General features: G+C 39.7%; 1 protein-coding gene across 43 annotated transcripts; it reads left to right on the top strand.

Moving 5' to 3' along the window:
- The first annotated feature begins 1,945 nt into the window (after positions 1–1,945).
- Positions 1,946–26,769, top strand: znf740a (zinc finger protein 740a). 43 transcript variants are annotated; one of them, XM_076268873.1, is made up of 27 exons: positions 1,946–2,032; positions 3,427–3,597; positions 3,904–4,098; positions 4,646–4,792; positions 6,041–6,167; positions 6,338–6,421; positions 7,231–7,314; positions 8,063–8,146; positions 8,823–8,906; positions 9,372–9,455; positions 9,889–9,972; positions 10,404–10,487; positions 12,224–12,307; positions 12,751–12,834; positions 13,118–13,201; positions 13,654–13,737; positions 14,181–14,264; positions 15,085–15,168; positions 15,832–15,915; positions 16,644–16,727; positions 17,567–17,650; positions 18,367–18,450; positions 19,075–19,158; positions 19,680–19,763; positions 20,497–20,580; positions 21,986–22,104; positions 23,868–26,769. In XM_076268873.1, the coding sequence occupies exons 2-27, from the start codon at positions 3,553–3,555 to the stop codon at positions 24,039–24,041; spliced, it is 2,487 nt and encodes an 828-aa protein (XP_076124988.1). In that variant the 5' UTR covers positions 1,946–2,032; positions 3,427–3,552; the 3' UTR covers positions 24,042–26,769. The 43 variants fall into 43 exon arrangements, with proteins under 43 accessions (XP_076124988.1, XP_076124986.1, XP_076125002.1 ...); XM_076268871.1 differs by having other exon boundaries at positions 3,427–3,624; XM_076268872.1 differs by lacking the exon at positions 1,946–2,032 and adding an exon at positions 2,200–2,584 and having other exon boundaries at positions 3,427–3,624.

The raw sequence follows: 26,769 nt of genomic DNA, 5'->3' as shown, positions 1-26,769 counted from the left end.
GAATATGTGAAAAGGTCCACCCGTCCATTGCCGAATAATGTGCAAAACCGTCCACCCTGTTGGAAATCAGGCCCTTAGGGCATAGCCATAGAGGGAGGATCTACAATTAGGTGTTAATTAATATTACTACGCTTGGTCGAAGTACTCCCAAGTGCTATTGCGCCACACATTGTAGTTCCCCTGTTTATTCGCTTGGAAAATCGCCACGTTTCATGTTGTGTGACCTTACACATTTTTATCAACTACTCGTGCAACTGTATTTAAGTAGGGAAAACGTGGATGTCTTTGATTACTGCTATCTTCCTCCCTCTATGGCTACGTCTGAGCCCGCTAGCATGACAACATGCTAACACATTCGCGCCGCGCACCAGAGCGTGCACGTACCGACACGGGAGAGGTATGACTCAACTCGTGAAAGTTAAGGTAAGAACATATATTACTACTGACATTGGGTGTCGTGTTCCTTTAAGATATGGGAGGGCTAGCTTAATTGTTTTAAAGGGACACCAGGCAACGTTTTCGTGTTAATTAATCATCTTCGTAAGTCGTTATATGATTAAATGACTCATTACGGGGCGAATGAAGGCTCTCTTGTCCGCCCCTACTGCCTGTAGGAAGAATATCCCACTTGCAAGTTCGGTGTGTCCTACCCGCCGACCGAAGCAGGATCAGTTTACAGCACAGAGGCAGGCTAACGAAACGCTAGAGATTGTTTCAATTGTGTGTATAATGGCAGAGCCGGCGAAGAAGCAGCGAAAACCCTTGACGGAAGACACAAAGAAAAGGAAAAGAGCTTCAGACCAAGCGAGGGGTAGTTTCGTAGAGAAAAATCATCAGGCTTGCCTGGTGTCCCTTTAAAGGTACATTGAGGCTATCCTACATTTTTTGGACAAATATCCTGACTTAACTTGCATCATTACCCTGATCATTACCTCCAATTTGCCATACCATACCATACTGCCTTGCACAACAGACAGACTGAGGAAGTAATTTGTCCCCAGGGCCATTGAACTGTTTAATGCTTCACTTAAGAGGAGAGATAGACTTCTCCGCATAGTCTGTCTGCCTCTCCACCCTCTCCATGTTTGGGTACTGTCTGTCCACTAGCCACTTTTTACCAATGTCTTACTGCCTCACAGCCGGATTGTGGCCACACTTATACCTTTTCTTAATATATATATATAGTTTTTTTCTATAGTATTTTTTATATTACCTTGTCTACTCTCTGATATGTCCATTTTTATTTTATGCTGGTCTCTAGAGTTTATTCTTGCACTGTTGGACTTACTCATTTGCACCATCACACTCACACACACAGAGCACCTTACCTTACTATGCAGAGAATCACAGGCTCAGTCCATGCCTCAGTCATTGCAAGCGCCTCTTGATTAATCACCCACTATATGTGGATACTGTTTTTAGAATTGATTTAGATTAAGTGTTATTTAATAAAAAAATTATTTTATTTAGTATTTTCTTTATCTTCTACTGTCCTTATTGCTTAGTGTGTTTTTTATATTATATACTTTTAATTACTTTTTCTGCTGTTAGTGAATGTGTGTGTGTCTGTATGCTACTGAGACCTTGAATTTACCCTCGGGGATCAATAAAGTATCTATCTACCTATCTATCTATCTATCATACCAGGTAAGTTACCCCATTTGAAAATGATTTAAAACAAAAGCTACAGCTCTTTCAGTGGTGGCAAATACGCTTACAATATAGTATTTGTTCTGATGTTGTAAACTCGTAATCCGTACACAAGTAAGAGAGTAAGCGCTAAGTAAGCGCATATGCTCCTTGATTAGTATCATAACTTACAAGTCTATGTCCCAACCAAAATGGAGTAGTCTACACGGTGTCGAATTTCCACATTCACCAACATGGCAGTCGTACATGGCTCGCTTTACTCAAGTCACGTGGCAGCGCCCTCCCCGGGGAGCACTTCCGGTGGCGTTTCCTGTGTTTGTAAACTGAGAAAGGCTGGATCTCGGGCGACGGCGTAAAAAAATACAACGGTTTTACAACAAAGGTAAGACCATCGAGTCTTTTTCTGTTGTTCTTAAATTGCATAATATTTGAAATATGAAAGATGCACTCACATTCTGATTAAATTGATGCGAAGTGCATTTTAGAAAAGACCCGATCCCCCACGACTCGCAGACAAGGGGAGGGGGTGTACGCAGCGAGCGTCTTTATCGAGAGATCTACGTTATTTCAATTGCACAGCGTTAATGGTTACACGGTCATTTTTGGTCATTGATCGTGGATTTGTGTTGATCTTCCCCAGTTTTGGTTATTTAAAAAATGCTGCATGATCTGACACTAAAATAGATTGTAATTTGGAGCCGATATGGATGTGTGATTTATGCGTGGGAGCAAGGGTGGCTAGCTAGCATTGGTTGTACATCTAGCTAACCAGCTCCCCTACGTGGAAACGCTAGCCTTTTGACGTTGGAAATGCTAACGTTCGCTAGCTGATACTCCTCTTCATTGAATGCAGGTTTCCTTCACAATGACGGAGTAACGATAGACAACTTTGGATCGATTAGGATATTAGTATAAATACATAGGCACATCCGAGGTTGGTAATCTCTCAAACGTTTCTTTTTCTTTGTTTTCTAGGCGTTTTTAGGAGTGTGTTATCGATATTTTTTTAATCAAGCGAAATTATCTACGAGCTAGTCGGCTAATGGCCTGTCAGCAAGTTAGCTATGATAGCTAGTCAACTTGGCTAGCTAATGTTAGCTGTCTGCCCTTCCCAATAGGAAAATTACGGTGTATACACATCGAAGAAAACCAAGGAATTTACTGTGTAATACTTGAATTACGAGAGATCGTATGTATGCATTCACATTTCAGGCAATTTATGTCTTTATGAAAACGAATAACAAGGTAAAGCCGTTGGGTGTAGTTATCGTAATGTGAACAGAAGGCCTTTTGCATGAATTAGACCTTGGTGATTTTCCCATGGACTAACATTAGCCTAACGTTACGTGAAAAGAAAATTCGGAGAATTCAACAGTGTTAATTTCTTTCATGGTGAAAAAGCAATGTCATCATTTTTACAGGTTTGATGGCCTTGTAACTTTGACGAATTGTTAACGTATTATTTATCTTTGTAGTTGAAGATGAAATGTTTTCTTGCTTATCAAAGAATAACCCGAGGTCATTGAGATAAGGCTGCTACACTCTGCCAGTGGCTGTTCTTGTTTCTGAGTATGTTTCTGGCCCATTTTCTGTAAATAATTTTGATCACTTAGAGATCAAAATTATAATTGCCTTTTTAAGATGCAGAGAGAATTGGGTTACATTTGGGGGAAGTACACGAAAAACTGTTCAAAAAGTGTAAGTCCAACCAGTACTGTTAACACCAGTGGTATCCCATACTTGTCTCTGCCATCACTAACACTCAGGATTTTACAGGATTTTGGTACCAGATGATTGAAGTGGGTGTGGCCATTTGACAAACAGTCCATCCTGAGTGACGGCTCCTTCAACCACCTTGTCCCCACCCCTTTCCCCACCCTCTCGCACCCGGTTCCCACTGCGATGTCTCATCTGCCTAGCAGCTCAGTCCGTGACCATATGAAATGGGTCTGTCCTCAACTGTCCACAAACTATGTAAATGAATTACAGTGACGCACCAAAATACTTTCATTATACATCATACTTTTGATATGTGCTGCATTAGCAAAATATTTGCCACACTTAATGCATTTTGAACCAATATTTTATTTGACTAAAAATCCCTATTTCTCTTTTTCTTAATGTTAATTACTTTAAACCACCTAAAAATCTGCACATTTAATTGAGTTAATTTCTAGTATCCTCATCTCAATGGCTCACCTGATGGTCAGGGTTGTTTTGGCTGAATTCTTCCCCCTGTGTGACTCCTCCTAGGCGGGGTTGCTTGGCTGTGAAGCAGTTCTCTCCAGCATGGCTCTTATGCAGGCTAGTTCCATGGCTGGTCCCAAGAAGATGATGGCACCATTGGGACCTGCCCCTGGCCATCCCGGTCCAGGACAGAGGGACATTCAGGACCGTGGACCTCAGGGTCCCATGGTTCTGCCATCTGGAATGAACTGTCCACCACTGGTTAGGAAAACTCTGGGCTTTAATGTTTAAAGTCTGACGAGGTTGCTCACATGGAGAGGCAGGCAGAAGTTGCAGTGTTGGTCTAGTCATCCCAAATATGCAAATTTCAGTGCTATTGAAACATAGTGGTCTCCGTTAAAATTGTTTGTGAGGGATTTAGAGATAAAGCTAGTATGTTTGACTTCACTTGAAATCAGAATCTTAACTGACCAGAATCTTAACTGACCTTTTTACATTTATTCAAAAACACACTTAGTAAAGGAGGATTTTATTTTGTACACTTACTTTCATGTGATGGTGGGAACCATAGTTTTAGAAAAGAAACGTTTATTCGTTTAAAAAGTTTATTCTCATTGAGAAAGAATGCTCATTGTTTATGCTGCAGTCATGTTCATGTGCTATTTTAGCTTTATTATTCTCTGTTCATAGAGAGACAGAACCTTCAACTACATTATAGTTCTTAAATGTACAACTGCTAGTGGGCAGCAGACAATCCATAAGGGTGTGTGTGTGTGTTCGTGTGTGTTCGTGTTCGAATGCCTCACAGCTCCTCCGGAAAGAGGGAGAGTTCTCTGCTCCCCGTCTGCTGGATGAGAAGGAAATGAGAGCCAATGAGGACATGCAGCTGAAAAAGAAGAACAGGAAGTCGGGAACACCCTGTAAAGTGAGGGAGCAGGAGGGGAGGGGAGGGAAGGTCAGTGTTTTTCTCTATTTGACCAGCAGAGAAAATAACATTCTTTGTGGTTGTGTGTGTGCGTGTCTCTAGTGTAAGAATCCATAGTTGGTGTGTGTGAGTGAGAGTATTTGGTCATTTAAGTGCCTGTTTGGGTGTGTTTTTTTTAACGGTGTGTGTATTTGTGTGTGTGAGTGTATGCGCGTGTGCCCCACCATGCCTTCTTTCCAGACTCTGTGTGTCCCTGTGTGAGTGGGGGGAGGTGGTAGTTCGGGAGCAGTGGGGGAGGGGGTGGGGCTCTTTGAAAAGGAAAGGGAGGGGAGGGACGGAAGCACAATAACTGTTATTGTGTGTTTGAGGAGGAGCACCCGAATGCAGTGCTGGCGGAGCCAAGTCTTTAAGTTAACCAAATGTTTGTCTTTTGCTCTGCAATTGTGTGTCTTTTTTTAAAGACAACACATTTTAAAACTTCACCCATCTTTGATATAGCCTATATTTTCTATCTTTTGTGAACACACAAACACTTTAATCTATAATATCATTTCCCTTTGCCATGCAGCTAAATATAAAGAAAAGTACATTAAAATGTAGTTATTAGGTGTATTTAAGTTTAGGAGCATTTATGTGTCTTTAATGTAAGCAGAGACAAAACAGTGTTAATTATCTTAGTTTAATGAATTAATCATTTCAGGTGCCATTATTTGACCTAATGTCATCCCACAGGCCGTGTAAATGCTTTCTTGGCACATTAGCCGATTATAATACTGGCACCCTGCTGAGGCCAGGGATTCACTGTATCCATATTTTACATTATGTCTTTAAATATTCATATAAACAACCAAGGCTCTGGAAATCTATGACTATTTAATTGTCAAAAGTTGTTGAAAGGCCAGTGCTGGCATTAACTGAAAGAATAAACACAGAAAGCACCATTAATATAATTTGGCTATTGGAATACCCAAGGATCACTAGCTTTTTTCCTTATTTCTAAGGGCATGCCCAGTTTTCCATGCCTTTATTTGCTACCATAACTTCATAGACTTGCCGTTGTAGTTAAAGTACATTGATACATAGAGAGAATGTGCCACAGGAAATGAAATATTTTTATTTTGTGTAAATGTTCCAAAATATGCAAGCTACGCTACCACACAAACAGGGGCTGTAAAAAGACCAGTTCCTTTTTTGTATTGATGTTTGAATGCTTATTATCAGTATTATTTGAGTGTTGTGTGTTTGGCTCATGGTTCTGTTGTGTCCATATGTATTCAGGTGGTGGTTGTGGACGAGAATGGGAATTGTCCACTGTCAAAAGTGCAGAAGAACTTCATCTGTGACCACTGTTATGGAGCCTTCAGGAGTGGCTACCACCTGAAGAGACACATTCTCATCCACACTGGTATGTCTGTACATAGGTGTTATATGTACAGACCGTGTATGACACTCTTAAACCAGACAAAATTCAGAAAAACACACACAGAAAACTCTCGTACACCTTCACACAATTAGCTTCTGCTGCTTCTGCTCTTATTTAAGAATTTGAACTAAATTGGGTTCTTCTCATCTTAGGAGAGAAGCCGTTTGCTTGTGCCATATGTGACATGAGGTTCATTCAGCGTTACCACCTGGAGAGACACAGTCTCACTCACACGGGTACGCCTCCGCTCGCCAGTTGTGCAACTTACGATCACAACATTTAAAGATGCTTCACTTAGAAACAGATTCTTTTGAACGCTGCTTAGTTCAGTAATGTAATGATTCATGTTGATGTTTAATATTGGCAGTAATTTGCCTGTGTAAAAACAAACAAAATTTGTGATAAATAAATACAAAATACATTTATATTAGTGTTCAAACAAAAATGGGATATGCTGGAAAGAAATAGTATTACATAATGTCTTCAGAGCAAAACAAATAGGCAATTTGGCATTTTTATGATGGGTAAACTAGTTTTTGGAGATCACAAACATGGCTGTAAATTGCTTATGAAATTCGGAATAATACATTTTATAGAAAGTTATACTCTGTAAGATGACTTGCTTTTTAACATTATTTGTTTCCTCAAGGACCTTAACTTAATATCCTTTCAATTGGTCAATAATTTAGCTTTTTCTTTTTGTTTGTTAAAGGAAGACCTCATTTATCTCTTAGTTGATGAGAACTAAGAGATGTACCGCATCTGTAATTCTACTCTTAGTCTAGCTAAACCACTTTTTTACACTTTTTCCCCCCAAAACGTTTTTAACAACACCTCTGTGCTGTCTTGCGGAATATAACTTTGGTCCATTTGCGCCATTACCATACTCACATTAACTTTTGACTGACCTCTGACTCAACACATACTGCTGTAGTGCATTTAACCTCAGCCTGCAAGTGAACCGACGTTCGGCCTTTACTCTGCATTCTATACTTGTTTCTTCTCTGTGTAGACGCTCACTAAAACTGGTACTCTGTGCGTTTAGGGGTGAAGCCCTACGCTTGTTCCATGTGTGACATGCGGTTTTTCCAACGTTACCACTTGGAGAGACACAACCTCAAACATACGGGTATGTGTCCTCCCTTAAAATGGCTCTTATGAAGAGCATTATTTAGTAAGGGTTTTACTGGACCCTACCTGTTTAGCCACAAACACTGGCAACAGAAAATGTTGGCTGTTTTCCTTATCAGTTAGTCTTGTATGCTGAATGGCGTTAAAGCAGTGCTTGATATTTGAAAATAAAAAATTAGTATATTGATTTCAGCCTTTTTAGTTGAAACATCAGTTGAAATCTAGGTCGATTTAGGTGCCAGAAAGTGCTCTTATTCTGATCAGACTCAAGCAGTATTATAGTGAAATATTTAGAGGGAGACTTTTGGATGATGTGTCTTTATTTTATTATTTTTATTTATTTTATTTTGCATCTGTTTAGATAACTTATTTCAGTTTTGATAGTAGATAGTACCCAGCTGTAATGACTTAGCTACCTGCAACAAAACCAAAAACAGTGAGTGTCTACACAGAGGGAAAATCCCAGTTGGATGAAAAGGCCAGGTGTCTTTCAGCCTAACTTGTTCTTAAATAAAACTCTGAATTTTAGCATTTGCAAGGGACTAGATGGTCCCTAGACTGTCTAGACTAGACTGGTAGTGGATGTACAGTAGTGATTTAAGCTATACAGTTTTGCCATTTTGCTCCACAGAAGCAGTCACTGCTTTATAGCAAATGGCCAGTTAAAGTTAAAACAGAAATTATCAGAAATAACTGATCAGTTGGAAAAGACCCTGTAGCTAATATTTTTTGCTCTGTGCGTTTAGGGGTGAAACCGTATGCTTGCACCATGTGTGACATGCGGTTTTTCCAACGTTACCACCTTCAGAGACACAGCCTCATCCATACGGGTATGGAGCCCTCTTGCCTTACCCCCTTGCACTGATGCAACCGGCTGCACAGATGCTATGCTTCTATCAAGCCCTTCCATATCTTCCTCCCCCGCATTTTGTACTTTTTGTGTTCGTTCAGTCACCCGCTGATTGAATGTAGTCAAGTGACATTTTGTCCTTCCTTCCTACTACTTCCATTCTTTTTTTTTTTGCTTTTGCAGAATGACCGTTCTGGCAAGTTGCTGCTTTTCTGTGCTTTCTCCTCTAATCCTGAAGCTTTGTGGTTAGCTAATTGCCAGGTTAGACGTATCCAGCATGGCATCAACTCGCACTTGCTGCTCACTTGTATGTGCACTAAAATAGTCCAATTACAAAACCCTTTAACTTGCAGCAAAATGTAGGTTTTTTTCTTTGGCTGCCACCAGAATTTAGGCTGGTCTAAAATCTCATCGCAAGCCAACATCTTGCAGAGTATAACTTCACTTTGAGTGTCTCTTGCTTCTGCTTCCCCACTCACAATACTCATCCCATGGCATGTGACTTTCAAGGCGCCATTGGAAACTGCAAAAATGCACCCTTTCTATAGATGTGGGTGTTTAATCGCAGTGCATTTTTAAATACTGTCTTTGTTTTTGTTTTTTTTCTTTCGCTGACCCATGCTGCTAGCTAATGTGTTGATGCTCTGTGCGTTTAGGGGTGAAGCCCTACGCTTGTTCCATGTGTGACAGGCGGTTTTTCCAACGTTACCACCTGCAGAGACACAGCCTCACTCACACGGGTATGAGTCCGTCAGTCTTACCCCACGCATTGCTGCAAACAAACAGCCCACTCAGACGCCACACAGCTCTGTTGCCCACTTCGGACTTTTTTCTCGATTTGCACCAAAAATGTGTGAAGTTGCAGTTATATAAGGCAGTGCTGCATCTAGATCTGCTGTAAAGCATTTTGGCAAGCAGTTGCCAGTATTTTTTCCCTGATTTTCATTTTTGGGGGAGTTTTCCCCACAAAGTTACCATAAAGTGGTTCTTTGTCATGGTTTTTCTTTTATTGGGCATTGTGACGAAGTGGCAACACTGCCTTGACAGTCAACACTTAGCTTAAATTGTATGACTGCAGCAAACTCGAGTTTGGATTTGGTTATTCAAAATGGATTATTTAAGTAGAAAACACATTATGGCTTTGACATCACTGATGAATCAGTAAAGCTAATATCATTCATTATTTTGGTGCTTTGTGCGTTTAGGGGTGAAGCCCTACGCTTGTACCATGTGCGATATGAGGTTTTTCCAACGTTACCATCTCCAGAGACACAGCCTCACCCACACGGGTACGAGCACACTCATCTTAACCTTCTCATTCGAGACATCCTGCACAAGATGCTGGACCTCTGCTACCACTCTTGCACAGCCTGATCTTCACAAACCAGTTTTCATTTCTAAATTTATTTTTAAACTGATTTTTTTAATATCCCAACTGTCTTTTTCATAGTATTTTTTGTGCATGCACAGAATTAAGTAGGCTTTCTTGAATTTTTGGTACAAGGTCATCTGACCAACCGTCGAAGATTATTTCGATTGACACTTCAGTCATGAAATTGCTTAGATAGCTTGAGTTAACCTTGAGTATGACTGCATCAAACTCGAGTTTGGCTTTTGGTAGTTCAAAACAGAATATTATAAGTACGCACACTGTGGCATTAACGACACTGACATATCAGAAAATTTAATATAATTTATTAATTTGGTGCTCTGTGCGTTTAGGGGTGAAGCCCTACGCTTGTACCATGTGTGATAGGCGATTTTTCCGACGTTACCAACTGCAGAGACACAGCCTCACCCACACGGGTACGATTACACTCATCTTTACCCTCCCACTCGTAACATTCTGTATAAGTTCATAGACGTTTGTCACCACTGTTAAAGTCTGATCTTCACAGACCAGTTTACCTTCATCTCTAAATTGTGTGTAACACATATTTTTTGTCTCCTGTTTTTTCTATAGCATTTTTGTGTATGTTCAGAATAAGACAGGGTATCTTAAATTCTGTGTACTAGACCATCTTGCTGTTTGCCGGGAAGACTTTGCTTAACGTTTCCCTCCATGATGAAGTTGCATAGTTAACTAGTTAAGTCAACCCTTAGTATGACTGCCTCAATCAAATTTGGATTTGGCAACTTATGAGAAAATGTTATCAGAAGACACTCTGTGGCATTGACTAGACTGACAGATCAGTTAAGTTAGTATAATTTATTAATTTGGTGCTTTGTGCGTTTAGGGGTGAAGCCCTACGCTTGTACCATGTGTGATAGGCGGTTTTTTGGACGTTACCAACTGCAGAGACACAGCCTCACCCATACGGGTACGATTACACTCACCCATAACCCTCCCACTCGAAACATCTTGCACAAGTTGCTGGACTTTTCTTGCCACTGTTACACTGTCTGAATTTCACAGACCAGCTTAATATGAAATAATTTTTTAGAATACTGATATGAACCCCAAAACAGAAAAAAGTTGGGACGTTGTGTAAAATGTGAATAAAAACAGAATGTAATAATCTGCAAATCTCTTAAAGTCATATGTAGTTGCAAAAAGGACACAGACAACATATCAAATGTTGAAAATGACAAAATTTGACTATTTCATGGAGAATATATGTTAATTTTGAATTTGATACCAGCAACATGTTTCAAAAAAAGTTGGGACGGGGGTAACAAAATGCTGGAAAAGTTGTGTAATGATAAAGAAAACAAAAGGAAGAATGTTTCACAACTAATTAGGGTAACTGGCAACACGATTGGGTATGAAAAAGAGCATCCCGGAGAGGCAGGGTCTCTTAGAAGTAAAGATGTAGGGGTATTCATTACTCTGTGTAAACCTGTGTGTACAAATGATGAAACAATGTCATTTTAATGCTTCTTAACATGAAATTGTGACGTATTTAGGGAGTTCATCATATACAGGACAGAATATTATTAAAACATTCAGAGAATCCAGAGAAATCTTTGCAAACAGGGGAAATAGCTGAAAAACAAATTGGATGGCCGTGGTCAAAGTTTGCCATTCTTTTTGGAAATCATTGACTCATGTGGGCTAAAGAGGAGAGGGCCTATCCAAGTATCCAACCTATCCAACTTGTTTTAGTGCTCAGTTCGAAACCCAACATCTACGACTGTGTGGAGGAGCATTAGTGCCTACAGCATTGGCGTCTTGCACATTTGGCAAAGCACAATCAATTCTGAAAGATGTATACAGGTTTCGAGCAACATTTACTGCCATCCAGGCAATGTCTTTTTCAGGGACGACCTTCAATATTTCAGGAAAACAATGCCAAAATGATTTCTGCACATATTTAAATAGTATTTCTCCATAGAGGAAGTGTCCAGTTGCTAAGATGGCCTGTCTGCAGGCCAGATTTGTCAAAAAAATAGGTGCATAATGGAATGAAAAGCATGACTAAGAAAACCCCATACTGTTGAGCGACTGTAATCCTATATATGGGGAGTAATGGGACAACATTTCATTATCAAAACTTTAGCAAATGGTCTCCAGTTCATAAACATTTACAGAATTGTGTTAAATGAAGAGGTGAAGCAGCACAGTGGTAAACATGCTCGTCTCAACTTTTTTTGAAACATGTTGCTGGCATCAAATACAAAATTAACATATACTTTTCATGAAATAGTCCAAATTTTCATTTTCAACATATATATGACATGACATTCTGTTTTTTTTTTTTTTTTTCATTTTACACAATGTCCCAACTTTTTCTGTTTTGGGGTTGTATTTGTCCCCACAAAATGTTCTTTTCAAAACATTTGTGTGCTTGCACAGAATCAAGTAGCCTTTCTTTTGTGCACACCAAGGGCATCTCATTGTACACCAGAGATACTTTTGATTATTTCCCTTATTAATAAAGGTGTTTAGGTAGCTAGCTAGGTCAACATGTAGTGTAAGAGTATGACTGCTGCAAACTCGAGTTTGGATTTGGTAACTCAAAACAGAATGTTACAACAAGGCACACTGTGGCATTGACAACACTGACATATTAGTAAAGTTAATATAATTCATTATTTTGGTGCTTTGTGCGTTTAGGGGTGAAGCCCTACGCTTGTACCATGTGTGATATGAGGTTTTTCCAACGTTACCATCTCCAGAGACACAGCCTCACCCACACGGGTACGATTGCACTCATCTTAACTTTCTCACTCGAAGCATCCTGCATAAATTGCTGGATTTTCCTTTCCACTGTAACACTATCTGATCTTCACAGTGCAGTTTAATATTTGATCATTTGTTATTGTTAAGCACTGATTCTTTTTTTTTGTTGTCTCCGGAATTTTTCCAATAGCACTTTTGTGCATGCACAGAATCAAGCAGGAATTCAGAAATACTTTGTAGGAGGTCATCTTCGCCAAAGAAGATTTTGATTTACAGTTCACTCATTGATGAAGTTGTTTTGGTAGCTTGTTGAGTCAATCCGTAGTATGACTGCATCAAACTCGAGTTTGGAATTGGTGACTCAAAACAGAATATTATAAAAAGGCACACTGTGGCATTGAGGAGACTGACAAATCATTAAAGCTAATATCATTCATTAATTTGGTGCTTTGTGCGTTTAGGGGTGAAGCCCTACGCTTGTACCATGTGTGATAGGCGATTTTTCAGACGTTACCAACTGCAGAGACACAGCCTCACCCACACGGGTACGATTACACTCATCTTAACTCTCCCTCTCGAAACATTCTGCATAAGTTGCTGGACATTTCTTACCACTGTTATACAACCTGATCTTCACAGATTGGTTAAATATATTATCTGTACATTTATTGTATTAAATACCTGTAGTATGATTGTATCAATCCAGAGTTTGGACTTGGTAACCTAAAGCAGAATATTATGAGGCACACTGTGGCATTCATTGACAACACTGATAAATATATCAGTAAAGCTAATATCATTCATTAATTTGGTGCTTTGTGCGTTTAGGGGTGAAGCCCTACGCTTGTACCATATGTGATAGGCGGTTTTTCGGACGTTTCCAACTGCAGAGACACAGCCTCACCCACACGGGTACGAGCACACTCATTTTAACCTTCTCATTCGAAACATCCTGCACAAGTTGCTGGATTTTTCTTGTTTAAGTTTGATGTTCACAGAGCTCTTAAATATTTCATCACTAAATTTCGTTCTTTAATGTTGATTTCTTTCCCCCACGTTTTCTTCTCCCATAGAATTTCTGTGCATGCACAGAATCCAGCAGGCTCTATTATTTTTTTGTATAAACAATGTCTGTTTTAGTGTATCCAGAAGAAGACTTTAGTTGACATGTCCCTCATTCATGAGGCTGCCTAGTTGGTTCAATCAACTTGTTGAGTCAACATATAGTCTAATTACATAACTGCTGTAAGTTTAATCTTGGATTCGGCAACTTTAAGTATTGGAGAAAAACACATTAGCATTGACAACATGATGAATCCGTAAAGTTAAATATCTTTTATTATTTTGGTGCTTTGTGCGTTTAGGGGTGAAGCCCTACGCTTGTACCATGTGTGATAGGCGATTTTTCCAACGTTATCAACTGCAGAGACACAGCCTCACCCATACGGGTATGAGCACACTCATCTTAACTTTCTCATTCAAAACATCCTGTATTGGTTGCTGGACTTGTCCAGCCACCGTTGCATAGTCTGATCTTCACAGATCACTTTTGTCTTGTAATACTAAATTTAGTGTTTAATTGCTACGTTTTCACATTTTTTCATAGAAGTTATGTGCATGCACAGAATTAAGCAGTTCTGCAACTTTCTGTACCAAGGTCATCTCACAGTATGCTTGGTTTTGGTTGACATTTCCCTCGTCCATGTATTTTCTAGTTAGCTAGTACATTCAACTTTCTGTCAACATATAGCATAATTGTATGACTGCAGCAAACTCGAGTTTGGATTTTATAACTTACAACAAAATATTGCAAGAAGGCAGAGTGGCTTTGACAACAATGACAAAATCAGTAAAGCTAATACCATTTATTAATTTGGTGCTCTGCGTTTAGGGGTGAAGCCCTACGCTTGTACCATGTGTGATATGAGGTTTTTCCAACGTTACCATCTCCAGAGACACAGCCTCACCCATACGGGTACGAGCACACTCATTTTAACCCTCTCGAAAAGCTAGCAGAAGGTGCTGAACTTTTTTCACCCTCGTTACAGACTGGTCTTTTACCGATTAGTTTTGTAGTGTAGCGCTAATTTTTTATTTTGTAAGTGATTTCATAATAGTTTTGTGCATGCACAGAATCAAGTAGGTTTCTGTAAAATCGCCAAACAATGAGGTAACCACAGTGTGAGGAAGAGGACTTTGTTGAAGTTAGGATATCAGAAAGTGTAGTAATTAGTGTATCTAACATGTAGAGAGCACACATTATAGAGAGAGTGAATGCACATCTGGCTAAAAGAAAGTTTTATAGCACAAATTGGTATGTCATTGTTAAAGTCGGTTAATAGCCGTGTGTACTTTCATTGTTTTTTCCTTCACATAATTACGTGTTTGTCCACTAGACCAAATCAATTTGAGGCTCTTTGAGAACTTTTGTTTTGATTTCAACTCAAACAGGATTTAGACACTATTTTAATTGAACAGAGCACACAGTTATACCAGTAAACAAATATTTGAGGTCTAGGAGTACATGTTTAGAATAGCTTTCTGCATTTCCAGTTTTTGCTAGTCCACCATTCAATTTTGCCTTTCAGTCCTTGCTTTGAACTTAAGCCTGTTTTTTAACCTAGGGATATAAGGAATTTGACAAAAGGCCATTTTATAAGAAATTCCATGTACAATGATTGGGGGTAATTGTTTATTTTATGTGGCACTAACAAGTGTTGGGGCTCCAAAAATTGTTAATCTTAGGGGATGTTGAAGACGTGTACAGCTGACATATTGGTACTCTGTGCGTTTAGGGGTGAAGCCGTACGCTTGTACCATGTGTGACATGAGGTTTTTTCACCGTTACCATCTGCAGAGACACAGCCTCACTCATACTGGTATGTGTCTTCTCACTTTAACCCCCCTAATGAAAGATTGGCTAAGCAGACGCTGCTCTTGAAACTGTTGTCACCTTCTCCCTAAACAATCCTGTCTTCACTTTTAATGTCATTGACCATTGTAATTTGAGCATGCCTGTGAAGAAATTGGTTTGTATGTTGGCCAGGTAGTTCAGATTATCAAATTCTTGCTTTTCACATATCTTAGTATTGAGTTGAGAAGAATGTATTCATGCAGAGCCGCTTTTCAGAACTGGCCTGCAATATTCACAAAGCTTACCTAGGGAAATATCACCAAACCATGTCTTCCATTGCATTATAAAGTTAAAACACTGCCATTTTCTAGGTAGTCTTTCCAAGTTTCTTTGTTTTGTACGTAATCTTGTTTTGTTTTCAGCCTAGTTCAGATTTCATATATCGTACATTTAAAAACTAGTCATTCTTTTAATCATAGATTTTTAGCTAAGAGATATGAAGTTCAGTGACAGAATCTAGTCTTTAGACCCCCCCCCCCCCCAAAAAAAAAGAAAAACACACACATTCACACAGATCATGAAACATATAACAAACACAAAGTTAGCAACAGCAATATTTAGAATGTAACTAACTGTCAGGGTAAAATCGAGAACAAAGGCTAATATATTGGTGTTTTTTTGCGTTTAGGGGTGAAGCCCTACGCTTGTACCATGTGTGATATGAGGTTTTTCCAACGTTACCATCTGCAGAGACACAGTCTCACCCATACGGGTATGAGCACACTCATTGAAACCTTCTTGCAAGAAAATATTTCAAATTTCAAGGATGAAAGCAACAAACTCGAGTTTGCATGACCATGTTGACAGATAGTAGACAGGTTACATAGGTATATTTAGAACTCTTCCATTAGACGTAATTCATGGCTAAACTCATATAAAATCTCTCATTTAAGTTAATGGAAATGTGGATTGATGTTTCATGGTGTTTACTCTGGTGAAAATGGTTTATAACGCAATAATACTGCATTTAGCCCAACATCCAAAAATCCAAAGTGAAAAGGAGACAATAATTTTTCTCTATCTAAAAAAAATAAACATGATGTGCCAATATATTTTTTTTATTTAAATATTTCTAATTCGACAGAACAGTACAGCACTTATTAGTAATTAGTCTTGAACTCATATTTGATAGATTACCTTCTTCATCTCTGCAGCTATAGACAATGGTGCTGGGAAGGTCATATCACCAGATCACCTTTATAGGTTCAGTCACATTGCCTTACAAGTACTGAATCCTAAAATGTGGCACAAAGGGGGGAAATCAGGTAGAGGAAAATTAATAGCTATTTTGTGGCAGAGCACTTGTATAACCAAGACTATTTGAGATGGAAGGGTTAGAGAAGTTGGCGAGACATGATGTAGAATCTTTAGAGTTGAAGGTACAGAATACTTAGGGAAGATGGGAAGATGTTTTCTTACACTAGTGCTCTGTGCGTTTAGGGGTGAAGCCCTACGCTTGTACCATGTGTGACATGAGGTTTTTCCAACGCCATCACCTCCAGAGACACAGCCTCACCCATACGGGTATGAGTTCTCTCCCTGTGCTATGAGGTCTTCTCTGTTTCTTAGGTGATCATAGAATGAAACCGCTGGCCTTGCACGAATTTAGTCATAGGATTTTAGAAAACGTCAAAAATGCTTAGCTTTATCAATTGACCTTTTATTAGGCTTTGTTAGACAACTTGCCACAACCTACTGCTAACCCAGTTGCTCTTTGTTTTTTGTTTGTTTATTTTATGTACTGTTTGTTGTTTTTTGGACATTCCACAAAAAAATCCTAAAACAACCCTGTTAGAGATGCTAACTGTTACTATAGTTGTCGGGCTAATGCAATGAGCACTGGAAAAACTGAGGTGTTGATTGCTGTGCATTTTTCTATGACAGCTTCCTCATTGTTCATACAATTTGGCAGCTTTCTTTACCAGAGAGAAATGGTTGCCATTGAAGTATGTACAGTTATCAACACAATAGTCGATAGGTGCTTAATAAGGGAAATGACAAATGTACAGTCTCTAGTTTTCACCAGTTTGATATTCATCAGAGAGGACATGCCACTGAAATGACAATAAATATCCACAGTCAGGACAGAACAGGCTAAGTGACCCTGAGGAGCTAATGTCAGCAGATTTATTTGTATACTTTCCCTGTAGCCTGAAATATTTCCACTTTCCAAATGTAATAACCTTTTTTTTGTTTGTTTTTACATTTAGATTTAAACCTATGCATATCTAAATTGCCAACCAACCAGCAATCCCTACTTACCATGCCAAACATGAAAGCTATTTTAATTTTAAATGATCTGATTTAATTTGACAAAGACAAGCAGGAAGATGTTTGCTTACATTGGTGCTCTGTGCGTTTAGGGGTGAAGCCATACGCTTGTTCCATGTGTGACAAGCGGTTTTTCCAACGTTACCAGCTGCAGAAACACAGCCTCTCTCACACGGGTAGGAGTTTTCTTTTCTACTCTGTACCATTCTAACTGACAACTCTCACTATTTAGGTATGATCATTGTTTATTAAAACAATAGAAAACATGGCCAAATCTAGTGTTTGGGCCTTAACTTAAAAAAATGAGCTCTATCAATTATGATTTGGTGAACAGTTAATTCTAATTTATTATTGGCTGTGTTCCTTACAAACATTGTTGTGCTACAATCATCAAAACTGTGTTTGTCTATCATTTCAAACAATCACCTAACAATGATGGTAGCACAGCAAAGTTTTAGGAAAGTGCTGTCCTGTCTAAAGAAAAATTAAATCTTGTTCTATCCCTACAAACAATTCTCAGAAGTCAAACACCCTGTTCCTGATGCTAACTCTTAGTTCTTGGGGCGAGATCCTGCATGGCACCATCCAACATAGAAATTATTTATATTCTTGAAATTTATTCCAAACGATGTTGCCACTGTTGCATTTTTTCATAAAGGTAGTGCAGTGTGTGAATAGTTATCTAGTTTTCTGGCCTATAGACTGTAGATATTTATCATTTTTGGCAGGAAACTGGTGCCACTGGAAGGGAAAAATCAGGTGTTAGTCATGGAATTAAACACAATCAGGTGTAAGGCATATTATGCGGATGACCGTATATCTAGGGCTGAGGATCAACAAGGTAGACTTGGCAAGATGTTACACTGCTTACCCTGGTACTCTGTGCGTTTAGGGGTGAAGCCCTACGCCTGTACCATGTGTGACATGAGGTATTTCCAACGTTATCAACTGCAGAGACACAGCCTCACCCATACGGGTAGGACATCACTCTCTGTGCTTTTCATTTTTATTTTTACAAGTCATGGTAAATAAAATGTACTGAGGAAACATCCAGGACTGCATCAAATTCGAGTTTGAGTAAGCTAAATCCCAAATTTCTTTAGGTTAAACTTCGCAGTAAAATATATCGCTAGCTAGCTAAGCATGATTTCTACTGCTAGATTTGCTTAATTCGGAACTCCGTCAATTCCATATTGATATGGAGTGTTAAATCTTAGCCCACTTAGGTTTATTAAATCGATTCATCCTAGGGCAAGCACAGCAATATGATTATCAGACAGTTTTGGGGTAGGTGTGGAGTCATGTTTTTGTTTTCTTGTATCGAACTTTTAAAACCAAAGATAAACAATATTCTTCAACAACAACAGAAAAAAAAAGATTTCTACCCCGATATGGACTAAATGTGGCACAAAACAACCAAAATCAAGAATGAATTGATTTGAATTAAATAAACAGTTGATTGGATAGGGAGTCTTTGTCTTTGACAAACAAAATAAATATAAATATATTATAACAATGATTGAATGATACAGGGATTGAATGAATGAGCGATTAAGCGTAATATGTTATATCTACTTACACTGGTGCTTTGTGCGTTTAGGGGTGAAGCCCTACGCTTGTGCCATGTGCGATATGAGGTTTTTCCAACGTTACCATCTGCAGAGACACAGCCTCACCCACACGGGTATAAGCACTCGTACACAAAATGTCTCCCACTGGCCCTTGCACACCACGTCCAAGTCTACTGCCCGTCTAAAAGTCATCTGGAGACCACTCTTTAAGCAAAACCTTATAATAAAACAAAACCATTAACATAATCATCACATTATTTCTTTATTTCTTTATTTATTTTTTACTTTGGTGATATCCTGGATGCTGCACCATGTGTTAAAATGTGAAAGACCTGAACTCCTTCCTTTATTTGGAGAGTAGGCTTTCCAGTAATTCCCCGTAACATTGCAAAGGACATGGTTTGCAAAGACCTACACAAAATGAATAGCTAACCAAAAAGGCACCGTTTTTAGTATGCATAATGTCTGATCTCTAAGAAATCATGTGCAAGGTGATCAAAAAGGCCATAGCATCCTTTTAGGTATAGTTGGTGTCAAGGCAGTTGCAGATTTTTTTATTTTTTTTCTGTAAGTCATATTTATTAGGGAAAGTCCAAGAGAGATGCATGTTTATATTGGTCCTCTGTGCGTTTAGGGGTGAAGCCCTACGCTTGCTCCATGTGCGACATGAGGTTTTTCCAACGTTACCACCTGCAGCGACACAGCCTCACACACACGGGTATGTGTCCACCCACTCTTGCCACACATGCGCCGGTGATTTTAAATAATAATAAAAAAAAAAAAATCAAATCTCAGTCAATAAGCATGCATGCCCACAGGGAGTGGATCTATGGCCAAAGATGTTTTGAGTATAATAGCCATTGGGTCCTTTTTGTTTGGTTATTGGAGGATTGTAGTGCACAGGTCTGCTGGAGATTGGGCTCAGTGTAGTTAACTGAGCTGAAAGGAGTACCATGGTGTCTGCGCAACATGCGTTGGGTCTTGACTCATCTTTCAAATGTCACGCATTTCACAACAGTCTCCTTGCTTTTATCTAACCGTAACCTTGATTAAGTGAGGGATGCCAAAAGACATTTTTTCAGTAGTTATTTATGCATACTGAATTTTGGCATTGATCCATTGCCTTAGGCAACATCCTTGTGAAAGGGCTTTGAATATCTGTTAAGATACTCACTCATGTATTGACAGGGAAAACCTGACAAAACACGCAAACAACTGAAACCTTATTATAGTCTGTAAATTTCACAAACTTACTAACATCTAAATTGACTAGGCCCTTACTTCTAACCCCTGACATTCAATTTGATTGCGCCCCAGAAGTACATGTAAACGGAAGAAAAAATAGCATATGCAACAACTATTTTAATTGGGTGTACTATCTTATGAAGAGACTAGGAGAATACTTTTACCCCTTTTCTAGACACTCACTAAAACTGGTACTCTGCGTTTAGGGGTGAAGCCGTATACTTGTTCCATGTGTGACATGCGGTTTTTCCAACATTACCACCTGGAGAGACACAGCCTCACTCACTCGGGTATGTGTCGGCTTTATGAAGAAGGTCTAGACTGTGCCACATCTTAGTCCAAATACAGTGGGCGTTGTTGAGTCTCTCAAATCCACCATGCAATGGTTATTGAAATTTGGAGATCAAAAAGATCAAAGCAAAATATGTATTTAAAAAAAAAAAAAAAAGCTCTAACAAACTCGAGTTTGGGATATGTCATCAGACAGGGTGTGACTTCAGGTGAATTGTTTTAGTCATCTTTCAAACAGCTACTTCTCCAAAGGGTTCCCTTCTAAGGTGACTCATCGTCATAACTGAGGATTAGAGTAACAGTGACTCATTTCTTATCAAAACAGCCATGGGAAAGGGAACACCTTTGGAGAACTATTTTTACTTTCTTTAAATACTTTTCCTGTTTCACCATTTTGTTTTTCTCAGACAAAACATGTTAATGGCCAAATATCCATTAAGCTATCAATGAATATAAAAATATTTTATGGCAACATCAGAGCTGTTCAGTGAATCATCATGTTCAGTGTTTCACCTTTTGAGTTTCAGTGGTTTGTTAGCATTTTGTTCAACATGGGAACTATAGTTGTGTAAGACTACAACCATGTTGAAAGTTGTTTTGAAGTTACAGTCTAATGATTTTTATGCTGATTTTTATATACAAAAAACATAAATAAATAAATAAATAAATAAAGGCTTGCAAGATAAGTAGCTGCTGTTTGGTTGTGTTACTCAGAGCATAAACCTTAGGGTTGACTCATTATAAAATTATTGCATGACCACTGAATAGCTCTATTAAATGTTGTCGTACTAACTGGTTTGTCTTGGCATTTGGTCTTGTTTGATCTTGATTTGTGTTGTAAGCTTTGCAGCCTACCTCAGTACACATCAAAGTATACCGCACTACCTGGGTTGTCAGTTATTTAGTTTAGGCCATACAAGTTAGACAAACAGATTGCTGTCTAAATATTTTCATCTTATAACAATGACATGTCATTGATCAAGAGAGAAATGTCATAAGTTGTTTTTATTTTTAGAGTAATTAAATGCTTAAGACAAAAAATGCATGCCAAAGGAATACTGAGAACAGTTAATCGATTCATTTTTTTTTTTATTCTATTGATCATATTCATAGTAAAAATCAAGCTTGTTGACCAAGAATGTTGTATTAGTAATTTGATCGTATCTCAATATTCTTAAATTTTAACAGATTGGATCACCAGGAATTCTTTTTAATTTCACAACCGTTAGGATTTAAGAAGACTGGGATCATTAGTCGATAAGATGGTATACTTTGATGATCGCTGTCAGGCTGGTGCATGGCTACGAATGATATTGTGTGTGTGTGTGTGTGGGAGGAAGGGGAGTGCGTGGAGGAGCTCTCAGGCCATGGGACTGCACTGACTTGTTCTCTTGCACTCTTCAGGCGAGAAGCCATTTGCCTGTGACATGTGTGACATGCGTTTCATCCAGCGCTACCACCTGGAACGGCACAAGCGTGTGCACAGCGGAGAGAAGCCATATCAGTGTGAACGCTGCCAGCAGGTGTGCACACACATGTAGCGCACATGCTAACATAGATACAAAATACACATGCACACATGTAGCGCACATGCTAACATAGACACAAAATACACATGCACACATGTAGCGCACATGCTAACATAGACACAAAATACACATGTAGCGCACATGCTAACATAGACACAAAATACACATGCACACATGTAGCGCACATGCTAACATAGACACAAAATACACATGCACACATGTATCGCACATGCTAACACAGACACAAAATACACATGCACACATGACATGACTTGACGTAGTGCACATGCTAACATAGACACAAAATACACACACTCTTAAAACAAATGTGTTGAAAACAACAAAACTTGAATTGTTTTTTAACACATCTCTGTGTCTAGATAGGGACAACACATTCATTTTTAGAGTGCATGCACACATGTAGTGCGCATGCTAACATAGGCACAAAATACACATGCACAGAAATGTACACACTACCAGGTTGTACAAGTTGCATCAACCTACAGCTAAATTATGCTTATTCAGATGTATCATCTATTGGGAGCTTCCATTCTGAAAACCAGGAATTTTTTAACACACTCTTTACTCCCAAGAGGGTTGAAATGAGCACAAGAGAGTGAGCGCGTTTTCTGTTGCCAGCAAGAATCAGGAACAGCACTGCCATTACTGCCATGTTAGCCCCAAGCAACTGCCTTCAAATTATAGCCCACAGTCAAGGCAGATGCACATACATGCAAAAAGCCTCATTTCATCTGCCTCTTTAAGGCAATGACACACACATACAGATAAAGAGAGGGAGAGAGCGAAGCACACCACCCCGTTGCCTTCTCCCAGTGCACATCGTGCCAAGCCCTTCTGAATCTCCTCCGCCCACGTCATCTGGTGCAGAGCCAGACAAACAGCCTTGCTGCTGCTGCTGCCACCGCCTCTGCTGCTGCTGTTTCTCTGAGCCAGGCCGGCTGGTTCTCATACATAGCAGCCATCACAGCAAGCACTCCTCCGCATCCTCCTCCTCTCTCATCAGGAGTCCTCTTCTGCCCACGTGCCTCAGAAACAGAACTGCCTGCACAGCAACAGCAATATTCTGACACATACGACATGTTTGCATGTATCCGCAACTGCCTTTGAGGTTTGCTGGTCATTAGTTAAAATGTAATTGAACGGACGGGCTCACAGACCTGATTTTAATGGAGTCGGACACGCAGGGCAGAGACCTACTCCAAATGACCCAGTAAAGGTGGACCTCGCTGTAATAAAATGGCACAAATGATGGGAGAGATGTGGCTGTACTCAGAGAGACCTTGTAGAGTAGAACACACTCACAATCACATACAGATGCCCGTGTTCTTTGTGCTTTATAAATGGGCAAATGTTGTTGCTGGTTGAGGCAGTGCATAGTTAAACTGTGTCTCTCCCAGCTGGTCTTTCTCTGTCTCCCACACACCAGCACTCCATGACACCGGCACCACCTCAACACACACACATCTCAGATCTCACCACGTTATTCTGGTTCTCTCTCTCTTTCTCTCTCCCTCTTTCTCTCTCCCTCTTTCTCTATCTCTCTCTATCTCTCTCTCTCTTGCTCTCTCTCTCTCTCTGTCAAGCACCCACTCTTGCTATGAGGGTCTAATCACATACTCCTTACTGAAAGCATTTTCTTTTGCCTCCCTCTCTTCTCTCTGTCTCTCTCTCTCCCTCCCCCATCTCTCTGCCTCCCTTGCTTCCTCTTCCTCCTCCCCCTGCCCTCTCTTCTGCAGAACTTCTCGCGGACGGACCGCTTGCTGAGGCACAGGCGACTCTGCCAGGGGCGTGGTGTTGCTAAGGTAGAGACGCAGCCCTGCTGCGAGCCCCGCCCTTACCCGCAGGAGCCTCCTCCCCCCACCTCGGCCTGGAGCCCCCTGCACCCGCCCCCGGGCCGTCTCGCCGTTTGACATTCCCTTCCCCCCCTCTTCCCCCCCCTCGCACCGCCATCGGCTCCTTGGAGACCCTGCTGTCCTGGCAACACTCACCCGTTGCCACCCCAGCAATGAGCTCAGTGGCACCACTCTGTGGCCAAGACTGATACTGCAGCTTTCAGTCAAGAGGGGGGAATTAACAAAGAGGGGATTTTTTTTTTCCCTTTTACCTTTGTTGTTGTCGTTGATGTTTTTGGGGAAGGAGGGGGGGGGGGGTTCAAACGTATGGTTAGTTTCCTTCCTTCAACTGTTGTATGGGTTATTTTGTACTTAATCATGGTTCTTGTTCCTTTAAAAGGTCATGTTACTTTCATTTAATATTTTGAAATTGCTGTCATGATTTATGGTGGTACTTTTTAAAGGAAGGGAACTAGAGCAGTTGAGAGGGATTTCAGGTGGGACTCTATTTGTTGTTACACCGTGGCAAAGAAGAGGGATGCATACATATATACTTGGATTTACACAGAGAACCTATCTAGGAGAAAAAAAAAGGCATTGATGTTGTTATGCCCATCGTAGTTCAAAAGGATATCCACGAATGGTACAACTTCCTAGTTCCGTAAATAGTTTTTGACGACCGTAGTTCCAGAGATGGAGCTTGATAGTGTGAACCCAAGACTGATCACACGTCCCTTGTATATTTTGTGTGATGTTTGTGAAAGGGGTGGCCAGTGGGAGTAGTGGTAGAGACGGTCCTGTTCGCGGTTAGTTGCCGCCTTTTTCGTCTGCAGCACCACTGATGCGCTGGTGACAACGGAAACGGCGCACACACGCACTGTGTGGCTCCCGCAGAGCCGGCCACTTTCCCACCTCCCTGAAAATGCCCCAGGATGCCAACTCACGGGCAAGAACTTTTCAAAAACTAAACAAAAAAAAACAAACGCTTGCCTGCGTATGTCGACGATGGCACAATATTAGCAACATCTGGAAGTCCTGTCGCTACTTCAGAGAAACACATATGTGAGCCTGTGCTGTCATTTTTGGGGTGACCGCAGCCCTGTCGTGCTTTTTACAGACATTTGAGACAGCACAAGACGTCTTTTCCTAAGTCCCACCACTTAACCATGTATACAGATCAATGTGCTCAGCCTATAACAAGACATATTCAATCTTGTGGCCTTAGGATGTGCTAATGTTTTTCAATATATTTTGTTTTGTTTGTTTTTAATGTATGTTATTTTTACTTTGAATTTAATGGTGTAATTATCGTTTCACTTAAAATCATATTTGAGATAGTCACTGCCTTTTACAAACAGACAAACGTTTTTTCCAAAGCCGCCGTTGTAACGAAACCTCGCCTACCCTTCTGGCACCTGATTGCTTCAGTTACCACATGGATCATAGAGTAGCTATGCTGCTGTTGTTTTTGTAATTAATATTATCATCCATAAATGTATCAATATTATCTGTCATGGATATTTGTTGGAAAAAAGGACTTAAGAAGGATAGTAACAAGGATTTTTCATTTTTGACAGGCAGTGTGATGGGCAACCCTAGTCGCTTTTACTTTGAGCATCTAAGACCTATGGGGTCCTGTATGTGGAAATGATGTAACTTGGCGTCCTTGAGGTCATAACTTTTTCATATTTGCCTATTAAGTAGTGATGGTGTTGGAGTAACGCTAGCATTGAAATTGTGTTTTCTCTTTGGGGAAGTTGGCCTTAACGCGTGCTCACCCCTAAGACAAGATTCCATCGTAGTCCTTGCCCTCAGTGCTTGTGGTGGGTTTATGTGTCTAGGAGTTTGCTCTATACCCTGTCACAGACTTTTGATGAAACATGTCAATGCTTAGCAGCCTCTGCTGCACCGCACCTTGGCATTTTGAAGGGCACAATGGAACTGTTGGGCAACCCACAGACCGACTATGGGCCAACTGTTACCTCTGGGTCCTGCATGCTGATTTATAGCTGATCTGACAACCCAGTCATGTAATCCACAAGTGCAACAAGGGAAGGCAGGGTTGCCAAATCTGTATTTAATCCACTTTTTATATATATATTTTAATTATGATTATTTGAATTTGACAAAAAATGAACTTAAGCTCCTCTTTTAGTTGCATACTGTAGTAACATGATTCTGTTTGTGTTTCAAGGACCTTTTTTTATTTCTAATATGACTTTAAAAACACTGGAGTGATAAAGAAATAAAAAAAATACAGTTTTTTTGTTTTTGTTATTTTAAACAGAATTAGAGTTTAGAATTTAGACAGAGCCTCTCTTCAACTCGACACACGTGGTGGGCAGAACTTATCCAGTCATTTGGATGATTCATAAGGGTCTTTGTACCTTGGAGAAAAAAAAAAAGTATATATTTTTTCCCTCTTGTATTAACTCTCCTTCCCCCCACCTCGCCCCACCCCAAATTTGATTTTAGTGAACTATATTGATAGCGACATTAGTCAAGAGACCGCGTCTATGGTAGAAAACACAGACTAGTCTTTTTGTTATTCTCATAGGCTTGCATGCAGTTACAGTCATCAGTTTTAAGAGCTTATATTGTTTTGTTTTTTATTTTGTGTAGGTGAAAAAATATTTGCAAAGACATCTTTTCTAATAAAAAAAATAATGTGATATCATGATAATTATTGTAAAGAAAAAAATGGGCAAACTAATATGTACCCTTGTGATCCAATTAGTTTTCATTGTATGGAGTGAGGAGAGGGGCTTCCATTATGCAGAAATAAAAAATACTTTGTAAAAGTAAA

This window comes from Alosa pseudoharengus, unplaced genomic scaffold (genome assembly GCF_046254945.1).
Source record: "Alosa pseudoharengus isolate Yale_2024_CS ecotype anadromous, Long Island Sound unplaced genomic scaffold, YU_APseudo_1.1 YU_APseudo_1.1_scf_5, whole genome shotgun sequence".
Lineage (NCBI taxonomy): Eukaryota > Metazoa > Chordata > Actinopteri > Clupeiformes > Clupeidae > Alosa > Alosa pseudoharengus.
The sequence above is the reverse complement of the archived record's forward strand: the minus strand, read 5'-3'. Positions and strand labels throughout refer to the sequence as shown.

Coding starts and splice junctions, on each gene's coding strand:
- znf740a (XM_076268871.1), top strand. CDS start 3,553: ATGTCTCATCTGCCTAGCAGCTCAGTCCGTGACCATATGAAATGGGTC. Junction 3,625..3,903: donor CTCAACTGTCCACAAACTAT/GTAAATGAATTA, acceptor GACTCCTCCTAG/GCGGGGTTGCTTGGCTGTGA. Junction 18,451..19,074: donor ACACAGCCTCACCCATACGG/GTAGGACATCAC, acceptor TTGTGCGTTTAG/GGGTGAAGCCCTACGCTTGT.